Genomic DNA, 25,143 nt, shown 5'->3' with positions numbered 1-25,143 from the left:
ACCTAGCATACAGTAAGCTTAACTATTAGGTATCGCGAACTCCCACCTCAGGGGAGCTGGCATGGAGCACCCGGACCTCACCCTCTGGAGACTCCCACTCAACTCCCAGGGGCCTTACCTTAGCTCCTAACCCCAATCTCCTCCGGGCTGGGAATCCTCCAACCTGCCACAATCAGGCACCTCCCCCTTGAGAAGCCTTCGAGAAATGTCCTGAAGTTCCCAGCACAAAAGCGTCCCCACTGCTACGGGTCCCACTGAGGGGTTTCTAGAGCCTTGGGCCCTGAGCCTGCTGCTTTCCCACCTGTTGCTGGAAGTTCTTCAGCTGAAGTTGTGGCCAGAGCCCAGCCCGCTTCCCCTTTTCGTCAGGAGATGCGGGGGTGGAAGGAAACTCCAGCCCACAGCTAGGCTCAAGCTAACAGGTTCTAAACCCTCAATACAGAACTTTATTAGGGGAAGGGTGGTAAAGGAAGGTCCCTGTGTTTAACAGATTAACATCACGGAGCCCCGGAGCCTGGGGAAGACGGCGCTGGGGAGGTAAGGAAGCTTTCAGGAGGTGTTCTGGCCAGGAACATTTATGCCTGTCAGGGGTGGAGGTCAAGGGAGCCAGGGTCTCAGAAGCGGCCATGCCGGTGGTCTGGGGAACGTCTTCGGTTTCTTTCTCGGGGGCGGTGACCAGTATGGGACCTTGGGGGTGACCTGGGAACAGGAGAGGAGAGATGAGGGTTAGAGCTGTGAAAAATGTTGCACACTTCCCCAGGCCTGCCTCTCAGTTCTGGGGTAGGGCAAGGCAGGTGATGAAATAACCAGAGTTACTGAGTGGTATCAGGACAGGTGCTCAGGAACTGATCTCTGGATTGGAGATCCAGACTGGTCTTGGGTTTGGGGGTTTGGAGTTCCAGCTGGTTTTGGGGTTGAGATTTAGGCGCTGGTCCTGGGAAGATGCTCAGAACTAGTCTTAGGATCTAAAAGAGACACGCTGTTATGGGGACATAGGATAAGGTCCATCCCAGGGTACAAAGGCCTTAGGGTATGAGACATCCTGACAAGCTGATCCTGAGGTACCTGCGCCTGGGTCCTCGCCCATACAGCTGACGTCGAAGATTCCGGGAGATGGGCCGAAGGTGCATGAAGTTGCAGAAGCCACCCCGGGTACATTCCCTGGGTAGGGGACAGATGGATGGAGGACGCTGCCGTCGATGACAGCTTCCCAACACACAGGAGTCTGGAACTCCTGGCGCCCATCCCACCCCCGTACTACCATACCCCATCTCGTATTGCCGACAGCACGACTCCCGGAAGTCGGTGACAGGAGACAGCTCAGCATGCACTGCCTGCCCATTGAACCAGCGGTTATTGAGTTCAGCCACTGCCCGCTCTGCATCCTCCTCACGCCGAAACTAAGGGAAAAATCGATCAGGGTTGGCAAACTCAGAAGTCTTTAGGGAATCAGCAGCTCTGGGGCTGGGCTGGATTTGGTGATGGACCTCAAGCTGTGAGGCTTCAGTGGTGACACTGAAATGCCTCCACCTGTAGGCTCTATTGGGGGGAAAGCAGACACCTTGACGTAGACATTGCCCACGAGGTGGTCCCCCAGGTTGTCGCACACATTCATCTCTTCAATCTCCCCGTACTTCTCCTGCAGCTCCGTGAACACCTCCTGCGGAAGATCAGGACGCATTCAGCTGAGCTCCTGGCCCACAGGAAACTCAACCCATCCCTTGCCAACCCTCACCTCGAAGAAGTTATCATAGTGTTCTTGCACCTCCACGTCGCTCACGTGACCTGGAGGAGGGGGCAGGATGAAATCAGGGGGTGGCCTGCCGGGGTCTGTCTGCCCTGCCCCCAAGACCGGCCCCTCACTCACAGTGTGATCCGTCTGCGGTTTGGGCGGTGTTCTGTGGATTCCGGTACAGGTTGAGCAGCACTATGGTCTGAACAGAATTTAAAGGGGGCGGGGGCCTGAGCTCATGCAAAGGGGTGGGGTATGAAGGTTGGGGCTGAGACCAGGCAACAGAGAAGAAGCCGAAGCACCTTGATTGAGCGCATCAGCGATGCTTGCGCTTAAGGAAACCAGAAGAGAAACCTAGCAGTCAGGGACAGCCCAGCAGGGTAGTTCGTAAGTACGGGGGCGTGGCGAGAGGGACCTGAGGGAAGCGGAGGAACCCGCAGAGGCCCGACAGGAAAAAAGCCGGTGGTAAGGTGGGCCTTTGAAATCCGGAAAAGGCGGGACCTCGTGATGATGGACAACAGAAGGGGAATGGCTGGGAGGCGTTAACCCTCAAGGCTCCGTGCCGGGTCTCACCTGGCTGAAAGTCGGTTTGTTGTGAAGCCGGGAGCACCGGTCCCCGTGCCGGCAGGCCCCGATCTTAAAGTAAAAAGAGCAGTTAACCCTGGAAGAGGTGCAAAGACAGAGGTGAACCGAGGGCCGGGGAGGCCGGACACCCCAGAAACACCGCCCAACGCCTCCCAGCCACCAGGGAACCAAATGTCCCGGCCCCGGTCCCCGCAGGGGGCCACTCCCTGCGCCCGTTCTCACTTGTCCTTCTCAGTCCCGAATATCGAAGCTAAATATTCAGCCATTTTTACTCGAACCCTCCAACTCAGTCGGCTCTTTACGTCATTTCCGTTGCTTTAGAGCATTGGGAAGTGTAGTTTGTCGCTGCCTCCCTCCACCGCACGCGCGCCTAGACCGTCTGCTGCGCTTGCGTGTTGGAGACCTGCGCCCTCCCCGCAAAAATCCCGCCTCCCGGAGTTCCCCGAAGGCGCATGCGTGCAGCGTTGCCTCACTGAAAAAGACTACAAACTCCAGAGATACTTGCGGTATCTCGCGCAAACGTCCGGAGTTGAATGTGGCAAAGGCTTCCAAGCGGAGGAAATAGGTTCCACTGGTGAGTTGGGGGTCGTTTCGCGTACCCCAGTAAACGTGAAGAGCGTTCAACCCTGTCAGCTTGCTGGTGGGGGCCGGAGTACCCTTCTTTCAGCAAACCCACCCTTCAGTTTTATCTCCGTTTTGTCGTAATAGGGGCGTGGTTGTTCGCGATCCCTGCATCTGTCACCTGGGGTCAAGGCTCGGCTCTTGCCCTTACAGACCCTCGGGACGACTCCGCCTCAGCGCAACTATGAACTTGGAGCGGGTGTCCAACGAGGAGAAGCTAAATCTGTGCCGGAAGTACTACCTGGGTAAGGGCCGATTCCTAGAGTCCCAGGAGAAGAGAGGGGACGGGGACAGGACTAGAGCGCCCGAGGGAAGAGGACCTGGGGACTTGGATTCTTGGGTCTTAGTTGCGGACTCCTGGGTCTGAGGGAAGGGTCTGAGACCTGAGGAAAGAGGAAGCTGGGGCCTCAACTTCTGGGTCCCAAGAGACGGGGGGAAGCTGTGGGGCTGGATTCTGGGTCCTGAGAAATAGACGATTGAAGAGTCAGATTTTTGGGTCACAGGGAGGAGCCAGAATTCCTAAATCTCTGATAGAGATCTCCATTTGAACTTGGACATGGGAGAGGGCCTTCTGTCCTCTATGTAGAAGTTTGGGGCGGGGGTGAATGTCGCTGCCTTTTGTTACAGTGTTGTTGTTGTTGTTTTGTTTTGTTTTGTTTTGTTTTCTCTTAGGTGGGTTTGCTTTCCTGCCTTTTCTCTGGTTGGTCAATATCTTCTGGTTCTTCCGAGAGGCGTTCCTAGTCCCGGCCTACACAGAGCAGAGCCAAATCAAAGGCTGTGAGTCTAGGACACAGATGAAGGGAGGCCATTGGGTGTCCAGAGGGAATGATGGAGGTTTCAGAATTCTGGGGCTCCCAAAGAGAAGAGAGGGCCAGTCTGGGGGAGACCAGAGGGCAGTTGGAGGCCAATCTTACCCATTCCTGTTCCTTCTTACAGATGTCTGGCGCTCAGCTGTGGGCTTCCTCTTCTGGGTGATTGTACTCACAACCTGGATCACCATCTTCCAGATCTACCGGCCCCGTTGGGGCGCCCTTGGTGACTATCTCTCCTTCACCATACCCCTAGGTACCCCCTGATAGCTTCCTACACAGGCCTGGGACTTGCTCATTCTCTCATTCTCCCAGGATGGGCTCCTCTACTCTAAGCCCCTCTCAAGCCCCTAAGACTTGTTCCCATCTCCTGTGTTCTTTGCTGACATCCCCCAATAAAGGACTCTAATCCTCTGTATTGACTTCCTGGATCTTTTGGAGGTTGAAGCATAAAATGGTTATTAATATTCAGAAACGTGTATTGAATGCTCACTTTGTGCCAGGCTTAGTGCTTCACACAGTAGTGCAATCCTTCGCTCTATGAACCCTCTGAAATAGGAATTTTCCTGCTCAGGAACCCTATTTTACAGATGCAGAATAAGAAAGAAACAATGCTTCCATTACTAGGGGCTGCTATCCTGTCTTGGGGGTGTGTGAATTTGAAAACTCTACTTTCCCACTTGGCCTCAGTACTCTCATCAGAAATGTGGATACCGGGGCACCGGGGTGGCTCAGTACGTTAGGTGTCCAACTTCGGCTCAGGTCATGATCTCACTGTTCATGACTCGAGCCCTCCATCAGGCTCTGTGCTAACAGCTCAGAGCCTGGAACCTACTTTGGATTTTGTGTCTCCCTCTCTCTCTGCCCTCCCCTGTTCATGCTCTGTCTCTCTCTTTCTCTCAAAAATAAAACTTTAAAAAAAAATTTTTTTAAGAAATGTGGATATCAATACTACCTCTTAGAATTTATCAGACCCAAAGCATCTGTGGTAAATGGAAGTTTCCCATTTTCTGAAGGAGATGTTGTCTGCAGCAATAGACATAGCCAAGAGCTTTATCAGAGAAAGCTTCCTTGACCATCCTACTTAAAATTTCAATCCTTAACGTTGGTACTCCCTAAGTGCCTTGAGGTTGCATTCTTTCTTTTATTACACTTTTTTAAAACTGTTTTACTTCTTGTAATCTTACATCCTCTGAAATATAAGCTCTATTACGGCAGGAATTTTTGTCGGTTTTGTTCTTTGCAGTGTCCCCCGTGCCTAGAAGAGTGCCTGGCACGCTAATAAATATTTGCTAAGTAAATGGTTGCTCCTGAGGAGAGATCAACAGGTAGCTGGCACCTGGCGAGTGCTCAGTAAGGTTGAACCCGGCCTAACTCCAGACTTGTCTTCTTCTCGGGGGCAAGAAGGACTCCTACGGTTAAATAAATCTTGGTAATAGCTAAATTGGTTTTCCTCAAAGCTCCTAACACTACAAGTTCCGAGAAACCTCACGCAGCCCTGATCCTACGTCTCCCACCGTGCCTCGCGCGGCGCAGGCGTTGTTACCGTGGCTGTGTCTCGGAGGTAGAACTACACCTCCCAGGAAGCACCGCGGGATGCCGTTGCTTTGTTTCCGGAAACGGGGCCTCAGAAAGGTGGGACTTACAGCTGGGAGCAGATGGCAGCGGTGTCGATTGGTCAGAGACGAGATCGACGGTGGCACTGCCAAATGGGAACAAGCAATTGCCAAAGGGACCCGCCCACAGACGGGAAACAGAGGAGGTGGCGGCTGTAGTGGCGGTCGCCGCCGGACACTGCTCAGCGCGGGGGACTGGTCGCACACAAAGCTTATCTTTGACCTCTTCCCGTCAGTCTTCGGCCTCCATTTATGACCCTGGGCTCTTTGGCCTCCTCTGACCCAGCTAGCCACACCTCAGACCCAAGCCATGTTTCCGGTGAAGGTGAAAGTGGAGAAATCAGGTGAGGACCCCGAGGTAGGGGGCCTGTAGGGGAGCACCGGACCCATCAGGGTATGGGAGTCCCGATAGATAAGATTATCGCGATCAGACTGACCACGCGACTTCTTCCTGCCGCCCACCTGACCATCGCTATGTCAGGCATTGAACGATTCTTGCCATCTTCAAACCCTCCCTGTCTGTGTTGAAGGTAGCGTTGAGATTGAATGGTGGTGGCTCAGACCGTGTGGTACAGTAAGACCCGGGGATCCTGAGACGTGTGACAATGAAAAGGACACTTCTTGCCTCTGCCTCGGTTTCCCCATTTCCAGCAGTGGTCATGAGTCAAGCATTGTGCTCAGCACTTGAAGTGCAGAGAAGCATTTAATCCTCCCAGTCCCTGTATCCCAGTAATGCTAGGAAGTAGGAAATGTGGTAGATTGGGAAACCGAAGCTGAGAGAGAGGAAGTCATTTTGGGTTGGGTCCGAGCTGATGGGAACCCAGGACTGGCATGTTAATGAGGGTGGTGGGAGAGGCATGGAATCCAGACCCCCAAAAAAGCAAAATGATGTGTAGGGTGTTAGATGGTATAAGTTCTAATAAAACGAAACAGGAGAAGGTAAGATCAGGAGTGAGGCAAGGTGGGGCACCTGAGTGGCTCAGTCCGTTGAGCCCTGTGACTTCAGCTCAGGTCATGATCTCAGGGTTCATGAGTTCCTGCCCCACGTCCAGCTCTGTACTGACAGCCCAGAGCCTGGATCCTGCTTAGGATTCATTCATTCTCTTTCTCTTTCTCTCTCTCTCTCTTTCTCTCTCTCAAAAATAAATAATTAAAAAAAAAAAAAAAAAAGAAGAAGGAGTGAGGACAGATGAGGGAACAGCAAATCAGATGTAGGAAATAGCTCTGAAAAGGTCCTGAGGTGCAAGACTCATCTGCCACGTTCAAGGCCCAGCAGAGAGGCCAGTGTGTCTGGAGCAGAGAGAGTCAGGTGGAGAGTGTGAGATGATGGCAAACAGGGAGAGGGAGGAGGACAGTTCTTGTGGTTCAAGTTAGGACTTTGGCTTTTGTTCTGAGGGAAATGGGAAGCCAAAGGAGTGTTTTGAACTGAGGAGTGAGTTAATAAAGATCCCCCCCAAATTCCAAAAAAAAAAAAAAAAAAAATCATGAGTGGAAGAGTAAAATATAATGGCCTGACTACAGATGATGGTGGGGGCGGGGGGGCAGGCAGGGTCATTGGAGGCCTGTGAACACCAGGCCAAAGGGTTCAGACTCAGTCCTGGGGAACTACGGAGTGGTGGACTATTCTATGCAGGGGAGGATCAGGGTGGGTTTGTTTTCCAAAGAGTCTCCTGGGCACGTTGTGCAGGGTAGGTCAGAGGAGGAGATTGAGGCTGGGAGCCTGGGGGAAGGGAGAGAACCAGGCTAGGGAGAGAGCAGAGAGATACTCAGGAGGCCAAGTGGACAGGCCATGGGGTTGGTGAGCTGGGGTGGAGGAGGATGAGAGGTGTCTATTATGAGGCCCAGTGAAGGACTGGGGGAGTGGGGCTACCCCAGAGATGGGGGCCCAGGAAAAGTGGTAAAGTTTAGAGAGACACTAGGCCAGTGTGGACCCAGTAGATGGTAGGGGCCTAGGGGATGTCCAGGGGGAGGTATCCAGGAGACCATGGGATCCCAAGGTCTGAGGTTCAGGAGAGAAGCAGGGCCTAGGGAAAGAGATGGGGGTATGTATGATTTATACCTGGGCTCTTGTCCAGGGCTCTCTGTTAGAATCTCAGCTGCCTGCAGCCCTTCACCCCCACCCTGCCTCTCCTCCGTGCTGTTGGGAATCCCTGCCTCTTTCATCCCAGGGCTGGCAAAGCATGTCCCCAAGCGCCCTTCCAGGCTTTGAGCCCTGGACCAGAGTGATGCTAGGTACTGGCTGGAACGAGAGCAAACACCCCACAAGGGCGAGAGGAGAATATTTATAACATCATCACCTCTTTAAGTTCTATGATGAAGGGAGGCAAACACACAGGCCAACAGAGCCAGGAATGCAGGAAGGTGGGCCCATATCTCATTTCGAGCGGGGCAGGGGGGGAGCCAAAAATGGATATTTTAGGTGCAGTCTCTCAATTATTACATGTTGTCCATTTAGATTCAGTTCAGATTTAAAATAACACCACTGCCTCAGCCAAACAGACCACATCTGGGAGCTAGATTCTGCACCCAGTTTGAGTCTCTGCCTTATAACTTCAGCTGTGGAGTGCCTGAGTGCAAATCCTCAGTCCTGCAATTTCCTAGCCTAACTTCTCTGTGCCTCAGTTTCATCATCCATAAGATGGGGATAATCCTATCTACCTGCCAGAGTTATTGTGAGAATTTAACGGGTTAATACGTGTAATGTGCTTGGAACAATTCTTGGCACATAATAAGTACTCTGTACATCTTATTGTAATTGCATCTTGCTAAGAGATTCATATATAACATAGGTTTGTTTAAAAAAAATTTAACATTTTATTTATTTTTGAGAGACAGACAGAGCACAAGTGGGGGAGGGGCAGAGAAAAAGAGGGAGACACAGGATCTGAAGCAGTCTCCAGGCTCTGAGCTGTAAGCACTGAGCCCGACACGGGGCTTGAACTCAGGAACAGGGAGATCATGAGCTGAGCCCAAGTTGGACACTTAACCAACTGAGCCACCCAGGTGCCCCAACATAGGTTTATTTAAACCTCAAACGGTCCTTGCAGATAGGTATCTTTGGGAGACCTATTTTCAAGTTGAGGAAACAGGCTCAGTGAGGTAAGGTGACTTTGGTCACACATGAGCACGTGGGACAACCCTGGAACCCGGAGCTCTTGCTCATCACGTCAAGTTGTCTTTGCCCACTGCACCGCCCAATGTGCCTGGGCCCGGCCGTAGGCTTGGATGTGAATGTCCTTCAGCCTAGTTGGCTGCCCACCTGCGGTGGGCCTTAGAACCGACTCCTGGTTGGTATCTTCTTCCCCAGAGTTGGAGATGGCCAAGGCCCGGAACCAACTTGATGCTGTCCTGCAGTGTCTGCTGGAGAAGAGTCACATGGACAGGTTGGGACCTAGCCCAGCAGGGGTTATGGGTCATGCTGGGTGGATCTGGGTAGGACCCCAGAGGCTGGCTTAGGGAGGAAGGGGCCCAATGGAAAAGCTACTTGGTGCCTTCCCACTTGCCCCTGGGAACCCTGAGCCCACAGTTCTCTTCCACTAGCAGGGAGCGCCTGGAGGAGGAAGCTGGGAAAACCCCCTCGGACACCCACAACAAGTAAGTTTTGTTAATGGGATCTGTATCTGAGGGCTTGTGCTGGATAACTTCCTTCTTCATCCAGGCTCTGACCACTCTGCCCCACACTTCCTCCACCGCAGTCCTGACCACCCTGCATGTACAGAGACCCTGTGGCAGCAGAAGCTTAGGTTTCCTTATGGTTGGCACTTCCAGCCCTGGAGGCGTGGGTGGGACGCAGGGTCTAAGAGTTCGGTGGGGTCCCTGTGAACATCTCAGTCTCCCCAGGGTGCCTTTTGGGGTTTTAAGCAGGCATTTGTTTTAGAATCACCTGCTGACATCTTGTCTCTCCCCACAGGGATTGTTCCATTGCATCTACCGGCAAACGGTAAGGTGGCAGGGGCCCCAGCCAACTGACAAGAAGTCTCCAGCCCCTGCCCTGGTCCTGATGTTCTCCTGCCCCACACAGACCATCCGCCCGCTTCCCCCACCAGCGGAGGAAGAAGAGGAGGGAGATGGATGACGGGCTGGCTGAGGGAGGGCCGCAGCGATCCAGTGAGTAGGCGGTGACTCTAGAGGGCAGGCCATGATGGGGAGCTATGGGAGGATGTTCACACACCTTCCCCTCCCATCACCCTAGACACATATGTGATCAAGCTGTTTGACCGGAGTGTGGACTTGGCTCAGTTCAGTGAGAACACGCCATTGTACCCAATCTGCCGTGCCTGGATGCGCAACAGCCCCTCAGTGCGCGAGCGAGAACGCTCACCCAGCTCACCACTGCCCCCACTGCCTGAGGATGAGGAGGTTGGATGTGTGGTGGGCCCCCTCCCAGCAGCCAGTGGGGCAGTGGGTAGATAACCACAGGGTGTCCTCCCAAAGCTAGTGGGATAGACAGGCACAGGTCTCTGTCCCTCAGTGATTTCTGGTCTGATGAGGCACACAGATATGAACATTTTGGCTGAGAGTATGGATGGAACTCCCTAAACCAGACGGATACAGCTACCTGGCCTGAGAGGGAGAGGGAACAGGGTTCCCTTGGGCAGATAGATGTGACCAAAAGCTGGGGGGCTCAACAGGGGTCCTTAGTGCAAAAAGGTGTAGCCACCTGGCCTAGGGGAGAAGATGGGGGTCGTTGGGCTGAGCAGGAGTAACTGGGGGTCCCTGGGCTGGGCAGAGGTGGATGGGGGTCCCTGGATTGGACAGGAGACACTCCTTTGGCATGGCTCTTAAGACAGGCCCCTGTGAGACCCTCATGTCTATTGTCACTGGATGAGGCAGGAGGGGTGAAGTATATAGTGCTGGCCTTCTTTAACTCTCTTGGGCCTGGGGTGGGGCCCTTGTTTCCCCAGAGTTCAGAGGTCACCAGCGGCAAGAGTCGCGATGTGTACAAGCTGCCTCCACCCACAGCCGCTGGGCCATCTGGTGATGCTGGCAGGTCCCGAATTCCATCCCCGCTGCAGCCTGAGACCCAGGGTACCCCCGATGATGAGGTGGGTATGCAAACTGACCCAGGGCTATGGGCATATATTACGAGGCTCGGGCATGGCCACCCAGCCTGGCTTCTCTGTCCACTCAGCCCTCCGAGCCTGAGCCCTCACCATCCACACTCATCTACCGCAACATGCAGCGCTGGAAACGCATCCGCCAGAGGTGAGCATCCCCATCCTGTTCGCACCCCTATGGCCGCTGCCCCAACTGCTGAGTCCTCCCTCTGCTTCTCCACCCCCACCGCAGGTGGAAGGAGGCATCTCATCGGAACCAGCTTCGGTACTCAGAAAGCATGAAGATCCTACGGGAGATGTATGAGCGCCAGTGATGTTCCCCTGCTCCCCACATCCCCCCAATAAACATTCCCCTCCTTCACACCTTCACACTGGCCTCTGCTTGCTCCAGCCTATTCTTCCCAGCCCAGACATAAAGCAGTTGGTACCAGCTCTATCACATTTATTCGGGGAGTGGGCCTAGGTAGTATGAGGGGATAGGGGTGGCAGGGAATTCAAGGAGGGAGAAGGATTGTGGGGAACCGAAGAAAAAGTGGCTGCTTGGTTGGGTCTTGGAAGGTGGATTGCCTGGGATATGTGGTTGGAGACTTAGGGGTTAAGACAGAATGACTGGGGGGTTCTGGGTAGAGTTGGGGATGGGGCTTAGGATATCTGTGCAGAATCTGGGGAGATGGGGTGGGTGTCTGTATAGTCTGAGGCTGAGGGTCCTGCTTGGCCTGAAATAGGTGTCCAGGGGTGGGGGTCGGAAAAGGGGCTCAAGAGTCTGGGGGTGGCTGGCTGGGGTTTCAAGTCACAAGATGGGTAGGGGGAGTAGTGTCCAGTTGGAACGAGGGGGAAGGATCCAGAGTCTTGAGGACCAGGGCTAGATGGTCTGGGGTGGGAGGTCTGGGCAGTCTGGGATATTTGAGGGGTGGAGAGGGATTATGCTTGACTGATCTAGGGGTGGAGCAGGGCTGGCCACACCATAACAGTGTCAGAGTGGGGAAAGGATCAAAATGGGATTTGGAGATGTTTTAACAGATGAGTCAGAAGGAAGCAGAGGAGGGAATTTTGAGTGGGTTTATATTGCCAAGAAAGTGGGGTCAGTGGGGCTGGGAGACTGTAGGCTGAGGGGTTGCGCTTGTAGGACCTGGAAGCTAGGGAGGTGTCAGGGGGATGAAAGCTGGAGGGGGTATGAGAGTGGGAGCGTCAGTAGAAAGGTCTAGGTTACCAGGGCAGAGCCTAGTTGGGAAGGGTCAGGGTAGGATCCCAGATTGGGTGGGTGGTTTTGGCGCGCTCAGGACATCTGGCTGGGCGGAGTCAGGTCGGCTTTAAAAGAGGGGGCCAGAGGCGGCTCCCAGGGTTCAGGCATGACCGCCTACTTGGCAGCAGCCTGCGGCGGCGGTGGAGCCTGGGCCGTCGCCTGGGCTGTCGCGGGAGCGGCCTGGATGGACAGGACGCCCTCAGGAGACAGCGCAGACGTCACAGCGGCAGGGTCCACACCAGGCGGCAAGCGGTAGCGGCGGTGGAACTCGCGTGCGATGTATCCATGCTCATCCTGGAGAGAGAGAGAGAGATTTGAGTGGCTCCGCCCTTTCCCTATAGACGCCCCGTCGCTCCGGCCGGTGGGTCCCGCCTACGCATTCTGGTCCCACCCCCACCAGCCGGCTCACCGGGCGCTCCTCGTGGCGCGCATGCACCTCCACGTGGTCGCCAACCACCTTGACGGCGATTTCCTCTGGGGAAAAGTGCTTCACGTCCAGCAGCACCGAGAAATGCCCAGGTTCCGTCGGGACCTAAGCACAGTCGATCGTCATGGCTGGGGCGGGGGTGGGGGGGGTGGGGGCGGGGGGGGAGGCTCCCAGGGCCCAGCAAGGCCCCTCCCCCCGCCCGTTCCGGGGCTGCCCCTGCCCCAGGCCTCCGGAACTGGGCAGTCTCCCTTCCCACTCCTAGCCCCAAAGGATGTCTTCACCCGGAATAGCTGGGATCACCCCTCCCCCTGTAATCACAGATTTTCCTCTCAGACTGATGAGGCCCTCTTGTGCAAAGTCAGGGACCTCGGCTCTCACAGGGTAACCCTGCCCCCTCCCCCAGTGTCAAGGACCCATAGCCAGCGTATCCTTTGGACACTGAGTCCCCAGCCCCCTTCCTCTCAGAACTCCTGGTGCCCTTATCGTACCCCCTCCCCACCACCACCAGAAATTGCCAAGATGCCTCTTCCCCCAGCCTCCAGAGTCTTCTCTTTACCCTCCCACTGGAGTCACGGGGCCGCTTACGCCCTCAACAGTTACCAGTATTCATCCTCCACTTCCCCGAGTGGCCAGGCCCCCCTTTCTCAAGTCACAGGACCCTTCCTCTGTCTCGAGACAGAGGGACACCACATACAGTCTCCAGTCTCCAAACTCTTCCCCGAAAATGACAAAACATTCCTTCCCCTCAGGAGTCCCTGGGAACCCACACGCCCCCTTCAGAATGACTGAGCGCCCCCTTTTCCCCGGATCACGGGTCTCCTTCAGCCACCAACGCTCCCCCTCGGAGTGACCGCCGCACCCTATCAGTGACTCAGCCATTCCAGCCCCTCAGAGCTGAGCCCCTCCTCAGAGGGTCAGGGACCTCCCACCCCCTTCAGTAATCCGACCGCTAAGATTCCATACTCCGGCAACTCTAGAAGCCCCTCTGAGTGGCCGCACTTTCCACCCCGCTCAAAGTCAGGGGGCAAGCCTGCCTCCCCCCCCCCCCCCCCCCCCTCAGGATGACCGGGGCCCCAAGCCTTGGAAGTGGCCGGGTTACCGCCCTCCCCCAGGCCTGGCACCTGGGCGGCAGGCAGCGCCACGCTGGGTGCGCGCAGGTAGTAGGGGGCCAGCGTGGCGGGGCAGAGCGCAGCCAGCTCGGCTTCCAGCAGCCCCTCGCCGAAGCGCTGGTCGAAGAGGCGCCCGGGCAAAGGGGCCGAGGCGCGGCGCAGCCAAGACGGCTGCACAGGCACGGGGATCTCCATCCTGCTTCGCCGCCGCCGCCGCCCCTAGGCTCCGCAGTGCCCCTGCGTGCGCGGCAGCCGCTCTTATAGTACGCCTTGTGTCCGCCCCTCGGCGGGCCGCCCGGGGACACTGGGACCGCGGCCAGCGCCGGCCATTAATAGAGCCTTATTTAGAAAGCCCAACAATGACTTGGCCATTTATTAAGCGCCTGCTGGATGCCAGAGGTGATCCCCCAATTTCCCAAAGGGGAAACTAAGGCTGAGGAGGCGCAGCCTTGCCGAGTAGGTAGAACAGCACGGTATTTGGGACCCAGGGCCACCGCGCGGTTCGCAGTCCCTTTAATCCATTCCCGCCCCGCAGGCCGCTCCGGGGATGACGTAGATGGCGGTCTTAGGAGCAGATTCTTGGGTACAGGGAATGTGATAGCCAGCCAGGCTGTCAGGAGGACACAAAACAGACCCTACTCCCATCTCAACAGGGCCTTGGGCCCAGCCCCCCGGCAAGCCAGGCCTAATTCTGGGCCTCTGACTCAGCCTCGGGTGCCCAGGGTAGTGGGGTCTGCCAGGTGAGCAGCAGCCAGAGGGCGCAGGCACGAACAGTCCAGGCTGGCCCCCCAGGGGCCGCGCGCCGGGCCCGAAATAGCTCATTTTGATCCCACCATTTCGGCTAGCAGCCCAGGCCTGGCACTTAGTGCAACCAGCTGCTCCTGCAGCAAGACAGAAGTGGTTAATGACCCCGCGGGACCGGTTGGCTGGTCCGACGGATGAAGGGGCTTTGGTTAGAGAGGGGACGGATTCTCTAATTGCTCTGCAACGCGAAAAGCGGTAGTTATATTGGAGTCCATTTCTGCAGCAAAAGGGGGCGTGGCTAGAACACCCCGCTGGATAGCTAGTGTACTTTGGAACTCTTCCTAACCGCGAGCTCACCCTCAGATCCTTTCCATTGGTCCACAGCCTTGCCAATTACTGCCGCACACTACGATTCTCCAATCAAACATGCTCTCTCAAGTCAGACCGACAATACAGCCAGTTGTGAGACATCTCCCTTTGGCCCCTTTCCAATTACTTTTATTTTCCTCTCCATCATTGGTCGCTTTGGAGGCCGCTCTCTTTAGCGTCGGCACTCCCAGAAAGGGGCGGGCCTGACAAAGCATTGCTAAGCGACCAAGCTGTGCGCGGGGTCAGCCCAGTGAAGGAGCTTAGCAGGCGGAAGCGCCCAGGTAGCTGCGGGATGGACCGCAGGTGAGCGATCCTTCCCGGGGACCACAGGAGGCCTGGGGAGGACCTAGAGTGAGATTAACACAGCCTTGGGTCAGATTTGCTAGGGTCCGGAGTCTCTTTCTCAACCGCATTGGAACTACAACTCCCAAGATGCCCCACATCCTTTGGCTGCTCCAGCCTTGGACTTCATCATCTCGAGGGTCCCGTAGCGTTTTATGTTCCGCTTTCTAAGTGGCCCCAGGACTTTTCATTTTCCTCTAAAGATGCCCAGTGTCCTCTTGGAAATTAAATGTTTTAATTTTAAAATTTCCCCCAGACTCCTATGGGTGTTGGTTTTGACCTTTCTTTTTCTTGCTTAAGGCGGAGCCCAGTTACGGGGACTGTAGTCCATTTACTGTTTTCTCCTCAGTGTCCCAAGGACTTATGGGAAATGTACAGTGATAGGTTTTAGGCTTGTTTCTTTTCTTTTCTTTTCTTTTCTTTTCTTTTCTTTTCTTTTCTAATGTTTTATTTATTATTTTTGAGAGAGAGAGAAAGACAGCATGAGCAGGGGAGGGCGGGGGCGACAAAGAATCGGAAGCAGGCTCCAGGCTCTGAGCTGTCAGCACAGAGACCGTCTTGGGGCTCGAATTCACAAACTGTGAGATCATGACCTGAGCCGAAGTCACGGATGATGCAAAAGAGATACAGATGCCCAGCCTCCTTCCAGATATTATGATTCTTTTGGCCTAGGGTGAGGACCTCGTATCTGTATTTTTGAAAGTCTCCTAGATTGGATTAGGGTTAAGAGCCACCAGTTAGCAGTTCCTTGGTTTTCTGAGACTGCTTCAAGGGCTGGTGGGAATCGAGCCTCTAGTATCATTATCTTGAATGTGCAGTGGCACTTCATGGGAATTATAGTTCATCTCTTCCAGGAATCTATGGGAATTGTAATCTGGTTCTGCCCTCCTCTTCCAACCTTGCAACCCGACTCCACCCCGCAACCCCCTAACAGGGCTGCACTGACCATGCTCCGCTTGCAGCCTTACTCTCCCCTTGCAGTCTGCCAGTTTTCGCAGTCGGAGACAGCCCCTTTGAGGAGACTCCCCTGGATCAAAGCCACTACTGGCGATCCCGAAGCCAGACCTGGCACCCCAAGGTGAGGACACCCCATAGAGAGTGCTGTATGTGAGCCCAGTGGTGAGGGAGTGACTAGAGGGAAGGAGGATATGTGATGAGAGATAGGGGTAGGAAATTAAGAGACAGTCCCTCCTGCCCTCCCTACAGCTCTGCCCTTACTCAGTCCTCTGTCACCTGGATCCCCTGTCATAGCCCCAATCACTGAGTTGTTGCCATTGTAGGATGTGTTTCCTCCCCTCTGGACTGAGACACGCTTCGTGTGTGTCTTCGTTCCCCTACAGGGATGACCCTTCAGCCCTCACTTTCTTCTCCCCATCTCCATATCTTAGACCCTGAGCCTGTCCAGGTCCCAGAAGTCCAAGCTCCCCAAAGTTCCTAAGGCTCTGGCCACAGGTCCCAACTCCTCTGAGCTGTTTGAAGAGTCCTGGCCATCCAGCTCAGAGACCCCTTCTCCACCTAGCACCACTGAAGAACAGAAGGGAGCCTCCCCAACACCCACCCTGGTTGACAGCCGGGAGTCCGTGGTGGCCAAGTAAGTACCAGGAGCCCTGGAGGGAAAGAAGGGTTTGGGTCAGGAGGGGGCAGGCATCCCATAATAATCATCATAGCCAGAGTTGTTAATGCAGCACTTTTAGAACCACACTTCATGTGTGTTATTAAGTGCTCTGGAGCGAGGCTGCCTGGGTTCAAATCCTAGCTCTGTCACTTACCCTCCAATCTGGGCCTCAATCTGTAAATTGGGATATTAGTAGCATATATCCCCCTGGGGCTGTCTTAAGCTTTCAACGAGTTACTGTCTATAAAGCTTCTATAACAAGTACTATAACATAGTGAGTACTTGGATTTGTATGCTACAAGTTCAGCTGCTTTAATAAAGAGTACCAAATTAATTGGGGCTTGATCAAGAGAACATTTACTTCTCCCTCACCTAACAGTCCAGGTAGAAGCAACCAGGGCTGATATGGCAGCCCCTGGTTGAGATGTCAGGGACACAACACAGTTTCCTTCTATCTTGTTGCCTCCCATCACTAGGCTGTTGCTCTTTCCTTTATGGACCAAAATGGCTCCCAGCCACATCCACTTTCCAGAATCACATCTCCTCATACCCTGTTGGTCAAGAATCTAGTTACATGACCATAAAACTGTAAGGATCCCTGATAAATATACCTGTAGAAGACCTGTCCAGTCTTATATAGTCCTATATAATATTGCATTATTATATAAGAAAGGAGAACAGATGTTGAGGGACAAGTAGTAGGTACTTCCATGGTACTTGATAAACGTCACTATTGTGACTGTTATTGTCATTATTATTTGGCTCCACTCGTTCACCCACCTCCCATTCTCTGATGCTCATAGGTACATAAACCGGTTCCGCCAGGCTCAGCCTACAAGCAGAGAGGAACGCCAGCCTGCAGGCCCAGCTGACTTTTGGTGGCTGCGGCCTGAATCTCCAGACACCAACAGTCAACTTGCAGCAGGTACCTGCTTCAGTCCCATCCACTCCCAGCTGAAAACCTTTCCTGATCAATCAATGTCCCCAGCAGACATTCCTCATACCCCACCAAAGTCAACTGGGGCTTCTCAGCAGGAGCCCGTGAACCAGAAGGAAGACCCGACATAGCAGTCTCAACTCTTGCCAAGGTGATGAGCACATCTCAGGCTAAGGCTGTGGCCCCCCTTCAGGAAATGAAGCAGGTGACATCCTCATCCACTTCCTTCCCTCTGTACCTGAACTGACAGCTCCAGCCCTAGGATAGACTTAGAGTCCATCCCAGTTCAAGGAAGCTTAAACAAAAAAGAAGGATTCGTTGGCTAATACAATCAAGAAATCCAAATGTATATGCTCTCAGGCATGGCTGGATCCAGGTGTTTGGACAGTATTAAGAGGAACTCAACTCTCTTGAATCTCTGTTCCTCTTTGTTGGGTTCAATCTCAGGCAGGCTTTCCCCATGAAGTCACGAAGATAGCCTTAGTTCTCTCTAGGTTTCTAACTTACATAGTTAGTTTAGCGGAAAGAGGAGGATTTTCCAATAGTTCCTTCCAGAGCACCAGGGCTTACTCTCATTTGTTCATCTTTGAGCCAATCACTGTGGAACCAGAGGACAGATTGTTGCCATTAGCCAGTCTTGGTCAGGAAGGTGAGGTCAACCCTTCTCCCACAACAATGACTACAAGGGGGGGGGGGGGGCGCGGAGGGGCGGGGGGTGGATCCACAGAGGAACACTGGGTCCCCCTTCCCTGAGGAGGAGGAGCAGATTCTAAGCCAGCATGTGAGGGTACCAGGTGGAGTGCAGACTGGACTTCGGGCCCTCTGTCCAGAGCCCCTTTCCTAGCACCCTTTGAGGTGGGGGCTGGCCTCTGACCCCTGTCACCTCACAGAGCCTCAGCACGTGGAACTCACCCCTGCTGGACCTGGAGACGCTGAGCCTGCAGAGCAGAGCTGCCAGGCTGCTCAAACGCAGGTGCCTTCCCTGCCCTCATCGTCCCCACTCCTACAGCTCCGGGCCCAGCCCACTGCCTCTGAGACCTCTGTTGCCTCACTTCTGCTTTCTCCCTACAGCAAGGCCTCAGTCTCCTCCTCCTCACTCAGCCCTAGCGATGCCAGCGGCTCCTCATGCCCCGTCAGCTCTGAGGGCCTCTCTCCCTTCTCCATGACCTTCACCCCTGACTCCAGCAAGGGCTCTGACCCCAAGGCACACGGTAAGTTCTGAGGCCACGATTGAGAGCAGTCTGGATGTGAATCCCAGCTCTGACATTTACCAGCTGTGTCACCTGGGACCTTTCTGGGCCCCTCTGTTTCTGCAGCTTTAAAACAGGGGTAATAAATGAGTTGGTGAATGCAGGGTGCACTTACCGCCGGTCTGTGAACAGTACCTATCATTAGTATGGCAGGCTCTCTCCCTGCATCCCGTTTGCAGTTCTGAACACAGATGTCCAAAATCGGAAATTAGCTCTTTGCTAATTTGGCACCATACCTGATTTGATGCAAAATCTGACCTAAAGAGTATGAAGGCTGTTTATGATCTCTGTGTATTTCATTTAGGGTGACTAGTCGTACAATTTTTGCTATGGTTGTGTTACATTGAACCACATGAAAATCTCTGTCTTTGTAAGTAAAAGGTGGTTGAATATTGGCAATTTTGTGTTGTTCAGCGAAATGCTACTGTGTTTGAGTGTGGTGTACTGACCCAGCCCCCTGGCAGTGCTGTTCACATCGTGTGACTCTGCTAAAGCATGCAAACTGTTGAACTCTCCATTTCTGCCGTCTGAAATTTTCAGACTTCAGAGGCGGGATGAAGGACCTGGGTTACTAGTGTCATCATTGTTGTTACTGTTACTCCATGCCCAGGTCCTGGGATGATGCCGTGGTGCACAGAACAGATGCTCTGGGTGTCTCATGGGGCTTAAGTGAGCGGGGACAGGCAGGCACAGTGAACAGACAGGCGTTCGTGCCTGGTGCGTGACCCTGCCTCTTTGTCTGATTCTTTGCTCCTTTTCAGCTTCACCTCACCTTTTATTCACCTTTCCTTCCTAAGCCTCAGTTTTCTCATCTGTAAAATGGGGGTAAAACTAGTATGTACTTCATGAGTCGTTCTGCAGAAATGTATTCATTCTTTCATCTAAAAAACATTGAATACCGGGACGCCTGGGTGGTTCAGTCAAGCGTCCGAGTTCAGCTTAGGTCATGATCCCATGGTTTGTGGATTCAAACCCCGCGTCAGGCTCTGTGCTGACAGCTTGGAGCCTGGAGCTTGCTTCAGATTCTGTGTGTGTCTCTCTCTGTCTACCCCTCCCTTGTTCATGCTCTGTCTCTCAAAAGTAAGTGTTAAAAAAAAAAAAAACACAAAAAACATTGAATACCTGTTGTGGATGAGGCCCTGTGAGTGGGCTTGGCGATTCCACAGTGAACCAACCATACATGGTCCCACCTTCATGGTCCTCATAATATAGTCAGTGTAGGGCAGAAAATAGCTATATAACCCCACGAACAAAAGTGAAATGTAAGCAGAAATGAAGGGCATGCGATGGTTGTGATGCTGGGAAGTCACAGAAGGCCTCCGGGGAAGAGGGGCTATCTAACTGGAGACTTGAACAATGATGGTGGAGACAGTAGCCCTCTAGCATGTACTCAGGACCTGAGGCGGGAGGGAACATGGTACAGACAATGGACTAGAAAAGGCAAGGGATGCGGGGGGTGAGAGTAGTGTGGGGTAAGGTGGAAGAGATTGGCAGGAGTCAGATTACATTGGGCCAGGTAGGCACAGGAGGCATTTGGTCATGATCTTAGTACTAGGGAGCCATGGAGGATTCTGAGCAGGGAAAGGATGTGATCTAAGTTGGGGATTAACAGACTCCCTCTGGCTGCTGTTGACCCCCTAGTGAGAGATGCTGGTAGTTTCACTTGGGCCAGAGCCTGAGGAGCAGAGTAGAGGGAAGTGACCAGGTTTGGAAGTAGAGTCACAGGATATAGAGGGGAGTGAGGGAGAGAGATCCAGGGTGACACCCCCCTTTCTCTGTGCAACATCAAATGACAGGTCTTTTAAGAGACAATGGTAGCCCTACTGATCATTATTGATGAAGTTATGCTCTGAATGATCGGAATGATATCCATGTCCATTTGCCCCACTGAACTGAGGACAACCAGTGGCCTTACCCTTAGTCACTGCGGTATCCCTAGCACGGGTCTGGGCACTGCAGTTCAATATAATCAGTTCATTTGGCATTTATGCCACAGATACTGGTGGCACCAGGCCTTGTTCTTGACACTGGGGATATGAGAATGGTCAGACAGAAATAATCACTGCCCTTGTGTAGCTGCCAGAGATACATAAACAAAGAAGTGCCATACTGAGTATGTTAGAATGTGAAAAGTACTAAGGAGAAAAATGGAACAAGAAAGAGGATTGGGAGTGGTAAGGCTGGGGGTTGTTGTGGTTTTAAATAGGGTAGCCAGGGAAGACCTCACTAAGAAGGTGATACTGAGCAAAGATTGGAAGGATTTGAGGGACTGAACCCTGTACATGCGGGAGGGAACAACATGACAGGCAGTGGGAACCACAAATGCACAGGCTTTTGCTTTTTACCAGGACAGGTGCAGCCTGGGGAGGGTTCTAATCCAGGAGGGCCCTGATCTGACTCAGGTGTTCCCAGGGTCTCTCTGGCTGCAGGGTAAATAGATTGGGAGGACAGAAGTAGAGAAACAAGAGAAAAGGTTCCTGTTGGGTTGGCCCCAGGTAAGGACAGTAAAGAGGGGGAGAAGTGAAGGGCCCCTGGGTGGCTCAGTTGGTCAAACGTCTGACTTTGGCCATCATCATCTCACAGTTCATGAGTTCAAGCCCCATGTCAGGCTCTGTGCTGACAGCTCAGAGTCTGGAGCCTGCTTCGGATTCTATGTCTTCCTCTCTCTCTGCCCCTCCCCACCCTCTCAAAAATGAATGTCTAAAAAAATTAAAAAAAAAAAAAAAGAGGGGGAGAAGAGGGCAGATTCTGGAGCATCTGTCTTGTTTACTGCTGTATCCATAATGTCCAGGCACAAAGTAAGAGCTCAATAAATACTTGCTGATGAATAAAGAATGTATGATGGCAGCTTGAGAAGCCCAGGAGTGCTCTATCCCTGACTCCGCTTCTTTTCTCACTTCCTATTTGGATGAGGAGTTGGGACATTATCTGGAGAGCTTGTCTGAATAACTTTCTGGTACAGTTAAAAGGTATATAAACAGACTGTCCTTGGTTTGCTCATCACCCTAGCCCCTCTCTGCTTACCCCACAGGAACACCAGCACATGCCCCCATCTCTGCTCCAGCCCCGATCTCCTCCCAGGCACCCTTGCGTCCAGAGGATGACATTCTATACCAGTGGCGGCAGCGGCGGAAGCTTGAAAGGGCTCGAGGAGGGCAGGGTGATGGAACCTGGGTGCTACCCCAGACTCCTGCCCTCACCACTCCAGTGAGATGGGGGAGGGAGGAGCTTGAGGGGGCTGGAGGGAGGGGTGCTAAGGAGAGCTGGAGGAAAGAGGAGCCTGGAGGCGACTGAGGACCCCTCTACCCTTTCTCTTTATCTCAGGTCCCTGTCCCTGTTTGTCGACAAGCTCCCGCTGCCCCTGCAGAGTCCCTTGCTTCCTTGGGAACCCAGCCTAATTGCGTCCCACTTTGGAGCAGTGTGACCCGGCCTGGTCCCCTGGAGGCCTTCTATATGGAGAGGCCTCCTATTCCGCCAGGGTTCTCTCCACACATGTTTTGGGGCCCCAGCCCCCATGGGTTCTTCTGGGCCCCGCAGCCTGGTCCCTGGGTACCTCTCGGGGCCATTCCTCCCACGCCTTTCGCCTCTACCCCTGCGCCTCCGGGTTCCACTCCGGTGCCCCAGGCCTCCACCGCGGCACCTTCAGCCTCCACGTCCCCGCCCCCAGCCGCCCCCCAGGATCCGCCCGCTCTTGCGCCAAGCTGCCCCGCCCAGCCTGAGAAGCAGGGCCCCAAGCCTGGGAGTGGCAGAGCCCGGCGCCGCGAGTCCGCTGGGAGAGTCACGGCAGCTGACGAGGGTCCTGGCCTGCAGCTCAGAGGCGCCCTGGGCCAGGTAGTAGCCGCGCGGCTTTTCCCGGACAGCCTGGAGGACACGCCCCCTCACCTTGAGGGCCTACCTCTGGCAGAGACTGAATCTCAGAAAGTCAAGGCCACACAGCCCCAAACCAACGTTACACCCCCTCTATCTGGATCCCATTTTCCCAAAGAACAGACCCCGCCCAGTCGGTCTAAAGCAGAGTCTCGGATTGCCAAGGCCAAGCTCCCCCTAGCGATGTCGGAGCCGAAGAAGGACAAAGACACTCCCTTGGCTGAAGCTGGGTATCTGAAACCCAGAGTCCCGCCCCCTCCAGCTAAGGAGGTGTCCGCTTGCATCGAGGCCCCGCCCCCTTCCTTCAGGGCGGAGTCTCTGGAGGCGGTGGCTACGCCCCCGTCCGCTGCTGACCACGCCTCCTCAGATCTGCTCTGCCAGGCCGCCCGACTTCTAGAGGCTGCAGAGGGTGAGCTGATGTGCGTGGCTCCCCAGATCTGGATAGTAGTCCAGCACCCCACGAGTCAACCTCTTGGCGCTCCCTCTGTTTCCCCTAGACTCTGACGGCAGCGAGTTCCAGGACGACCCTGTACTGCAGGTGCTAAGAGTTAAGAGGGCCGAACTGAGGCTGCAAAAAAGGTGACCATCACCAGGATCTACAACACGCCTTTCCCAGAGCCATCCACAACCCCAGACCCCAATCCTGAGCACATAACCACCTCCGCTTCTACAACCCCGGATTTTTTGCAGGAAAGTGGCCGCGCAGTTATCGCTCTTACTGGACCACACTGAAGACCAAGCCACTTGGTCTCCTCCAACCAGATCACCTTCCAGGTCCCCAGAGAGGCGACTACAAAAGGAAGGAGCTTCTCTTGAGACCAGACGACGCTGAATTATACAAATTGTATTTTTCCCAATAAAATATTTTTTTCAAGTTACTTAGTTTCTCTGAGAGTTGTTCTGGAAAGGCTAAGAGTCGTGCTAATTAAGAGAAATGGCTTCCTCCCTCCCCCTATCCGAGGTACCTCTGCCCTGCCCCACCCCACTCTAGTTCCTGACCATTGGCACAAAATCTCTTCTGGTTTCCTCTCTGAGGAATCCTCTCTGAGGTCAGGACAGGGAGGGGTTCCAGGACAGATTTCAGGCAAGACTGGACTTACCTTAGCTGACTCTCAACTCAGAGTGGATCCTCCTGTCTCAGCCGAGACCAAAGGGCTGTCCTTTGGGTATGAAACTAATGGGGGTCATCAGAGTGCTGGGCAATGGTCAATCCTCAGTCCACACCCTGCTTGAGCCAGAAGCAGCATTTAGTGTGCTGATACCTCCCTCCCTGAAACACCTCCTCCTTACCCTTCCAATGCCCCACCCCACTCCTCACCTCTCTGGTCACACCTTGTCATTGCTCCAACCTGTCACCTTAGCATGTCCCAGGTCCTTGCCTTTAACTATCTGTACTCATTCTCAGGCATCACTAGCCCATCTCTATTCTAATAGTCCCCAAATTCCAATCTTCACCCTAGACCGGGCCACTGAACCTCAGGTTCCTGTATTCCGCTACCTGCTCCATTCCTCACCATTTCCATGCCAACGCCTACTGTCTCAAAGTTCACAGGTCTTAAACTGAGGTCTCAATCTTCCCCCTAACTTGCCACTCTGGTTTTCCTGTGCCCTATTCTAGTTGCCCAGGCCAAAAGCCATGTGGCCATTCCTGACTCCTCTCTTTCCCCCACCCCACAGTCAGTCAATTTGGCTAGCAATTCCTTTAAAATCTATCCGGAATTTAACCCCTTATTCTTCCACTGCCCTCACCCCAGCCTAAGCTATGGCACCTGGACTATTGAAAAACCTATTGTTTTGTCTGCAAATTATTTGACACACTTCCCATCAAAAAGTAGATTTTATGTCCCTTCTCCTTGAAACTGGATAAAACTTTGTGACTGTCTCAACAAATAGAATGCAGAGGAAATGATACTGCTTTAACTTTCTAAACCAAATTAGCCAAGACGATACAGTATCCCCCTGATCTCCCCCCTCCTTTTGTATGCTTTGGAGCCCTGGACTTCCATGTAAAAAGTCCAGTTGCCATGCTGGATAGGGATTTTGGTTACACAGGTGTATGCACTTGTCAAAATTCAGTGAAATTTCTGAATGTCATTGTATGTGAAGTTTACCTCAAAAATAAATATTGAACTCTAGTTAAAGATATGCATGCTTGGCACAAAAACAGACACATAGACCAATGGAATAGAATAGAAACCCCAGAACTAGACCCACAAACGTATGGCCAACTCATCTTTGACAAAGCAGGAAAGAACATCCAATGGAAAAAAGACAGCCTCTTTAACAAATGGTGCTGGGAGAACTGGACAGCAACATAGAGAAGGTTGAAACTAGACCACTTTCTCACACCATTCACAAAAATAAACTCAAAATGGATAAAGGACCTAAATGTGAGACAGGAAACCATCAAAACCTTAGAGGAGAAAGCAGGAAAAGACCTCTCTGACCTCAGCCGTAGCAATCTCTTACTCGACACATCCCCAAAGGCAAGGGAATTAAAAGCAAAAGTGAATTACTGGGACCTTATGAAGATAAAAAGCTTCTGCACAGCAAAGGAAACAACCAACAAAACTAAAAGGCAACCAACGGAATGGGAAAAGATATTCGCAAATGACATATCGGACAAAAGGCTAGTATCCAAAATCTATAAAGAGCTCACCAAACTCCACCCCCGAAAAACAAATAACCCAGTGAAGAAATGGGCAGAAAACATGAATAGACACTTCTCTAAAGAAGACATCCGGATGGCCAACAGGCACATGAAAAGATGTTCAGCGTCGCTCCTTATCAGGGAAATACAAATCAAAACCACACTCAGGTATC

General features: G+C 53.3%; 5 protein-coding genes across 11 annotated transcripts; 3 read left to right on the top strand and 2 right to left on the bottom strand.

The window, feature by feature from the left end:
• Positions 1–407: 407 nt before the first annotated feature.
• On the bottom strand, positions 408–2,670 carry U2AF1L4 (U2 small nuclear RNA auxiliary factor 1 like 4). 2 transcript variants are annotated; one of them, XR_006300314.1, is made up of 9 exons: positions 2,537–2,670; positions 2,303–2,390; positions 1,865–1,931; positions 1,733–1,782; positions 1,559–1,657; positions 1,264–1,397; positions 1,063–1,158; positions 814–962; positions 408–696 (listed from the first exon to the last, which is right to left on the bottom strand). XR_006300314.1 is itself a non-coding variant. In XM_043600748.1 (8 exons), the coding sequence occupies exons 1-8, from the start codon at positions 2,578–2,580 to the stop codon at positions 612–614; spliced, it is 663 nt and encodes a 220-aa protein (XP_043456683.1). In that variant the 5' UTR covers positions 2,581–2,668; the 3' UTR covers positions 408–611. The 2 variants fall into 2 exon arrangements, 1 of the variants encoding a protein (XP_043456683.1); XM_043600748.1 differs by lacking the exon at positions 814–962 and having other exon boundaries at positions 2,537–2,668.
• An 89-nt stretch (positions 2,671–2,759) lies between these two features.
• PSENEN (presenilin enhancer, gamma-secretase subunit) lies at positions 2,760–4,158 on the top strand. Of its 2 annotated transcripts, none has more exons than XM_043600763.1 (4): positions 2,760–2,888; positions 3,023–3,180; positions 3,608–3,712; positions 3,872–4,158. In XM_043600763.1, the coding sequence occupies exons 1-4, from the start codon at positions 2,848–2,850 to the stop codon at positions 4,009–4,011; spliced, it is 444 nt and encodes a 147-aa protein (XP_043456698.1). In that variant the 5' UTR covers positions 2,760–2,847; the 3' UTR covers positions 4,012–4,158. The 2 variants fall into 2 exon arrangements, with proteins under 2 accessions (XP_043456698.1, XP_043456699.1); XM_043600764.1 differs by having other exon boundaries at positions 2,794–2,888; positions 3,089–3,180.
• Positions 4,159–5,498: 1,340 nt separating this feature from the next.
• Positions 5,499–10,786, top strand: LIN37 (lin-37 DREAM MuvB core complex component). Of its 2 annotated transcripts, none has more exons than XM_043600745.1 (9): positions 5,499–5,704; positions 8,668–8,743; positions 8,904–8,954; positions 9,271–9,300; positions 9,382–9,467; positions 9,553–9,719; positions 10,265–10,405; positions 10,492–10,565; positions 10,650–10,786. In XM_043600745.1, the coding sequence occupies exons 1-9, from the start codon at positions 5,671–5,673 to the stop codon at positions 10,729–10,731; spliced, it is 741 nt and encodes a 246-aa protein (XP_043456680.1). In that variant the 5' UTR covers positions 5,499–5,670; the 3' UTR covers positions 10,732–10,786. The 2 variants fall into 2 exon arrangements, with proteins under 2 accessions (XP_043456680.1, XP_043456679.1); XM_043600744.1 differs by having other exon boundaries at positions 8,901–8,954.
• A 56-nt stretch (positions 10,787–10,842) lies between these two features.
• Positions 10,843–13,745, bottom strand: HSPB6 (heat shock protein family B (small) member 6). Its single transcript, XM_043600761.1, has 3 exons — positions 13,209–13,745; positions 12,070–12,192; positions 10,843–11,954 (listed from the first exon to the last, which is right to left on the bottom strand). The coding sequence occupies exons 1-3, from the start codon at positions 13,389–13,391 to the stop codon at positions 11,775–11,777; spliced, it is 486 nt and encodes a 161-aa protein (XP_043456696.1). The 5' UTR covers positions 13,392–13,745; the 3' UTR covers positions 10,843–11,774.
• Positions 13,746–14,491: 746 nt separating this feature from the next.
• Positions 14,492–23,198, top strand: PROSER3 (proline and serine rich 3). Of its 4 annotated transcripts, none has more exons than XM_043600588.1 (11): positions 14,492–14,612; positions 15,633–15,729; positions 16,040–16,242; positions 17,070–17,191; positions 17,302–17,354; positions 18,094–18,176; positions 18,275–18,414; positions 21,485–21,660; positions 21,778–22,729; positions 22,818–22,899; positions 23,011–23,198. In XM_043600588.1, exons 1-11 carry the CDS (start codon positions 14,602–14,604, stop codon positions 23,150–23,152), a joined length of 2,061 nt encoding a protein of 686 aa, XP_043456523.1. In that variant the 5' UTR covers positions 14,492–14,601; the 3' UTR covers positions 23,153–23,198. The 4 variants fall into 4 exon arrangements, with proteins under 4 accessions (XP_043456523.1, XP_043456521.1, XP_043456522.1 ...); XM_043600586.1 differs by having other exon boundaries at positions 17,302–17,408; XM_043600587.1 differs by having other exon boundaries at positions 17,299–17,354.
• Positions 23,199–25,143: the final 1,945 nt, after the last annotated feature.

This window comes from Prionailurus bengalensis, chromosome E2 (genome assembly GCF_016509475.1).
Source record: "Prionailurus bengalensis isolate Pbe53 chromosome E2, Fcat_Pben_1.1_paternal_pri, whole genome shotgun sequence".
In the NCBI taxonomy this organism is placed as follows: Eukaryota; Metazoa; Chordata; class Mammalia; order Carnivora; family Felidae; genus Prionailurus; species Prionailurus bengalensis.
The sequence above is the reverse complement of the archived record's forward strand: the minus strand, read 5'-3'. Positions and strand labels throughout refer to the sequence as shown.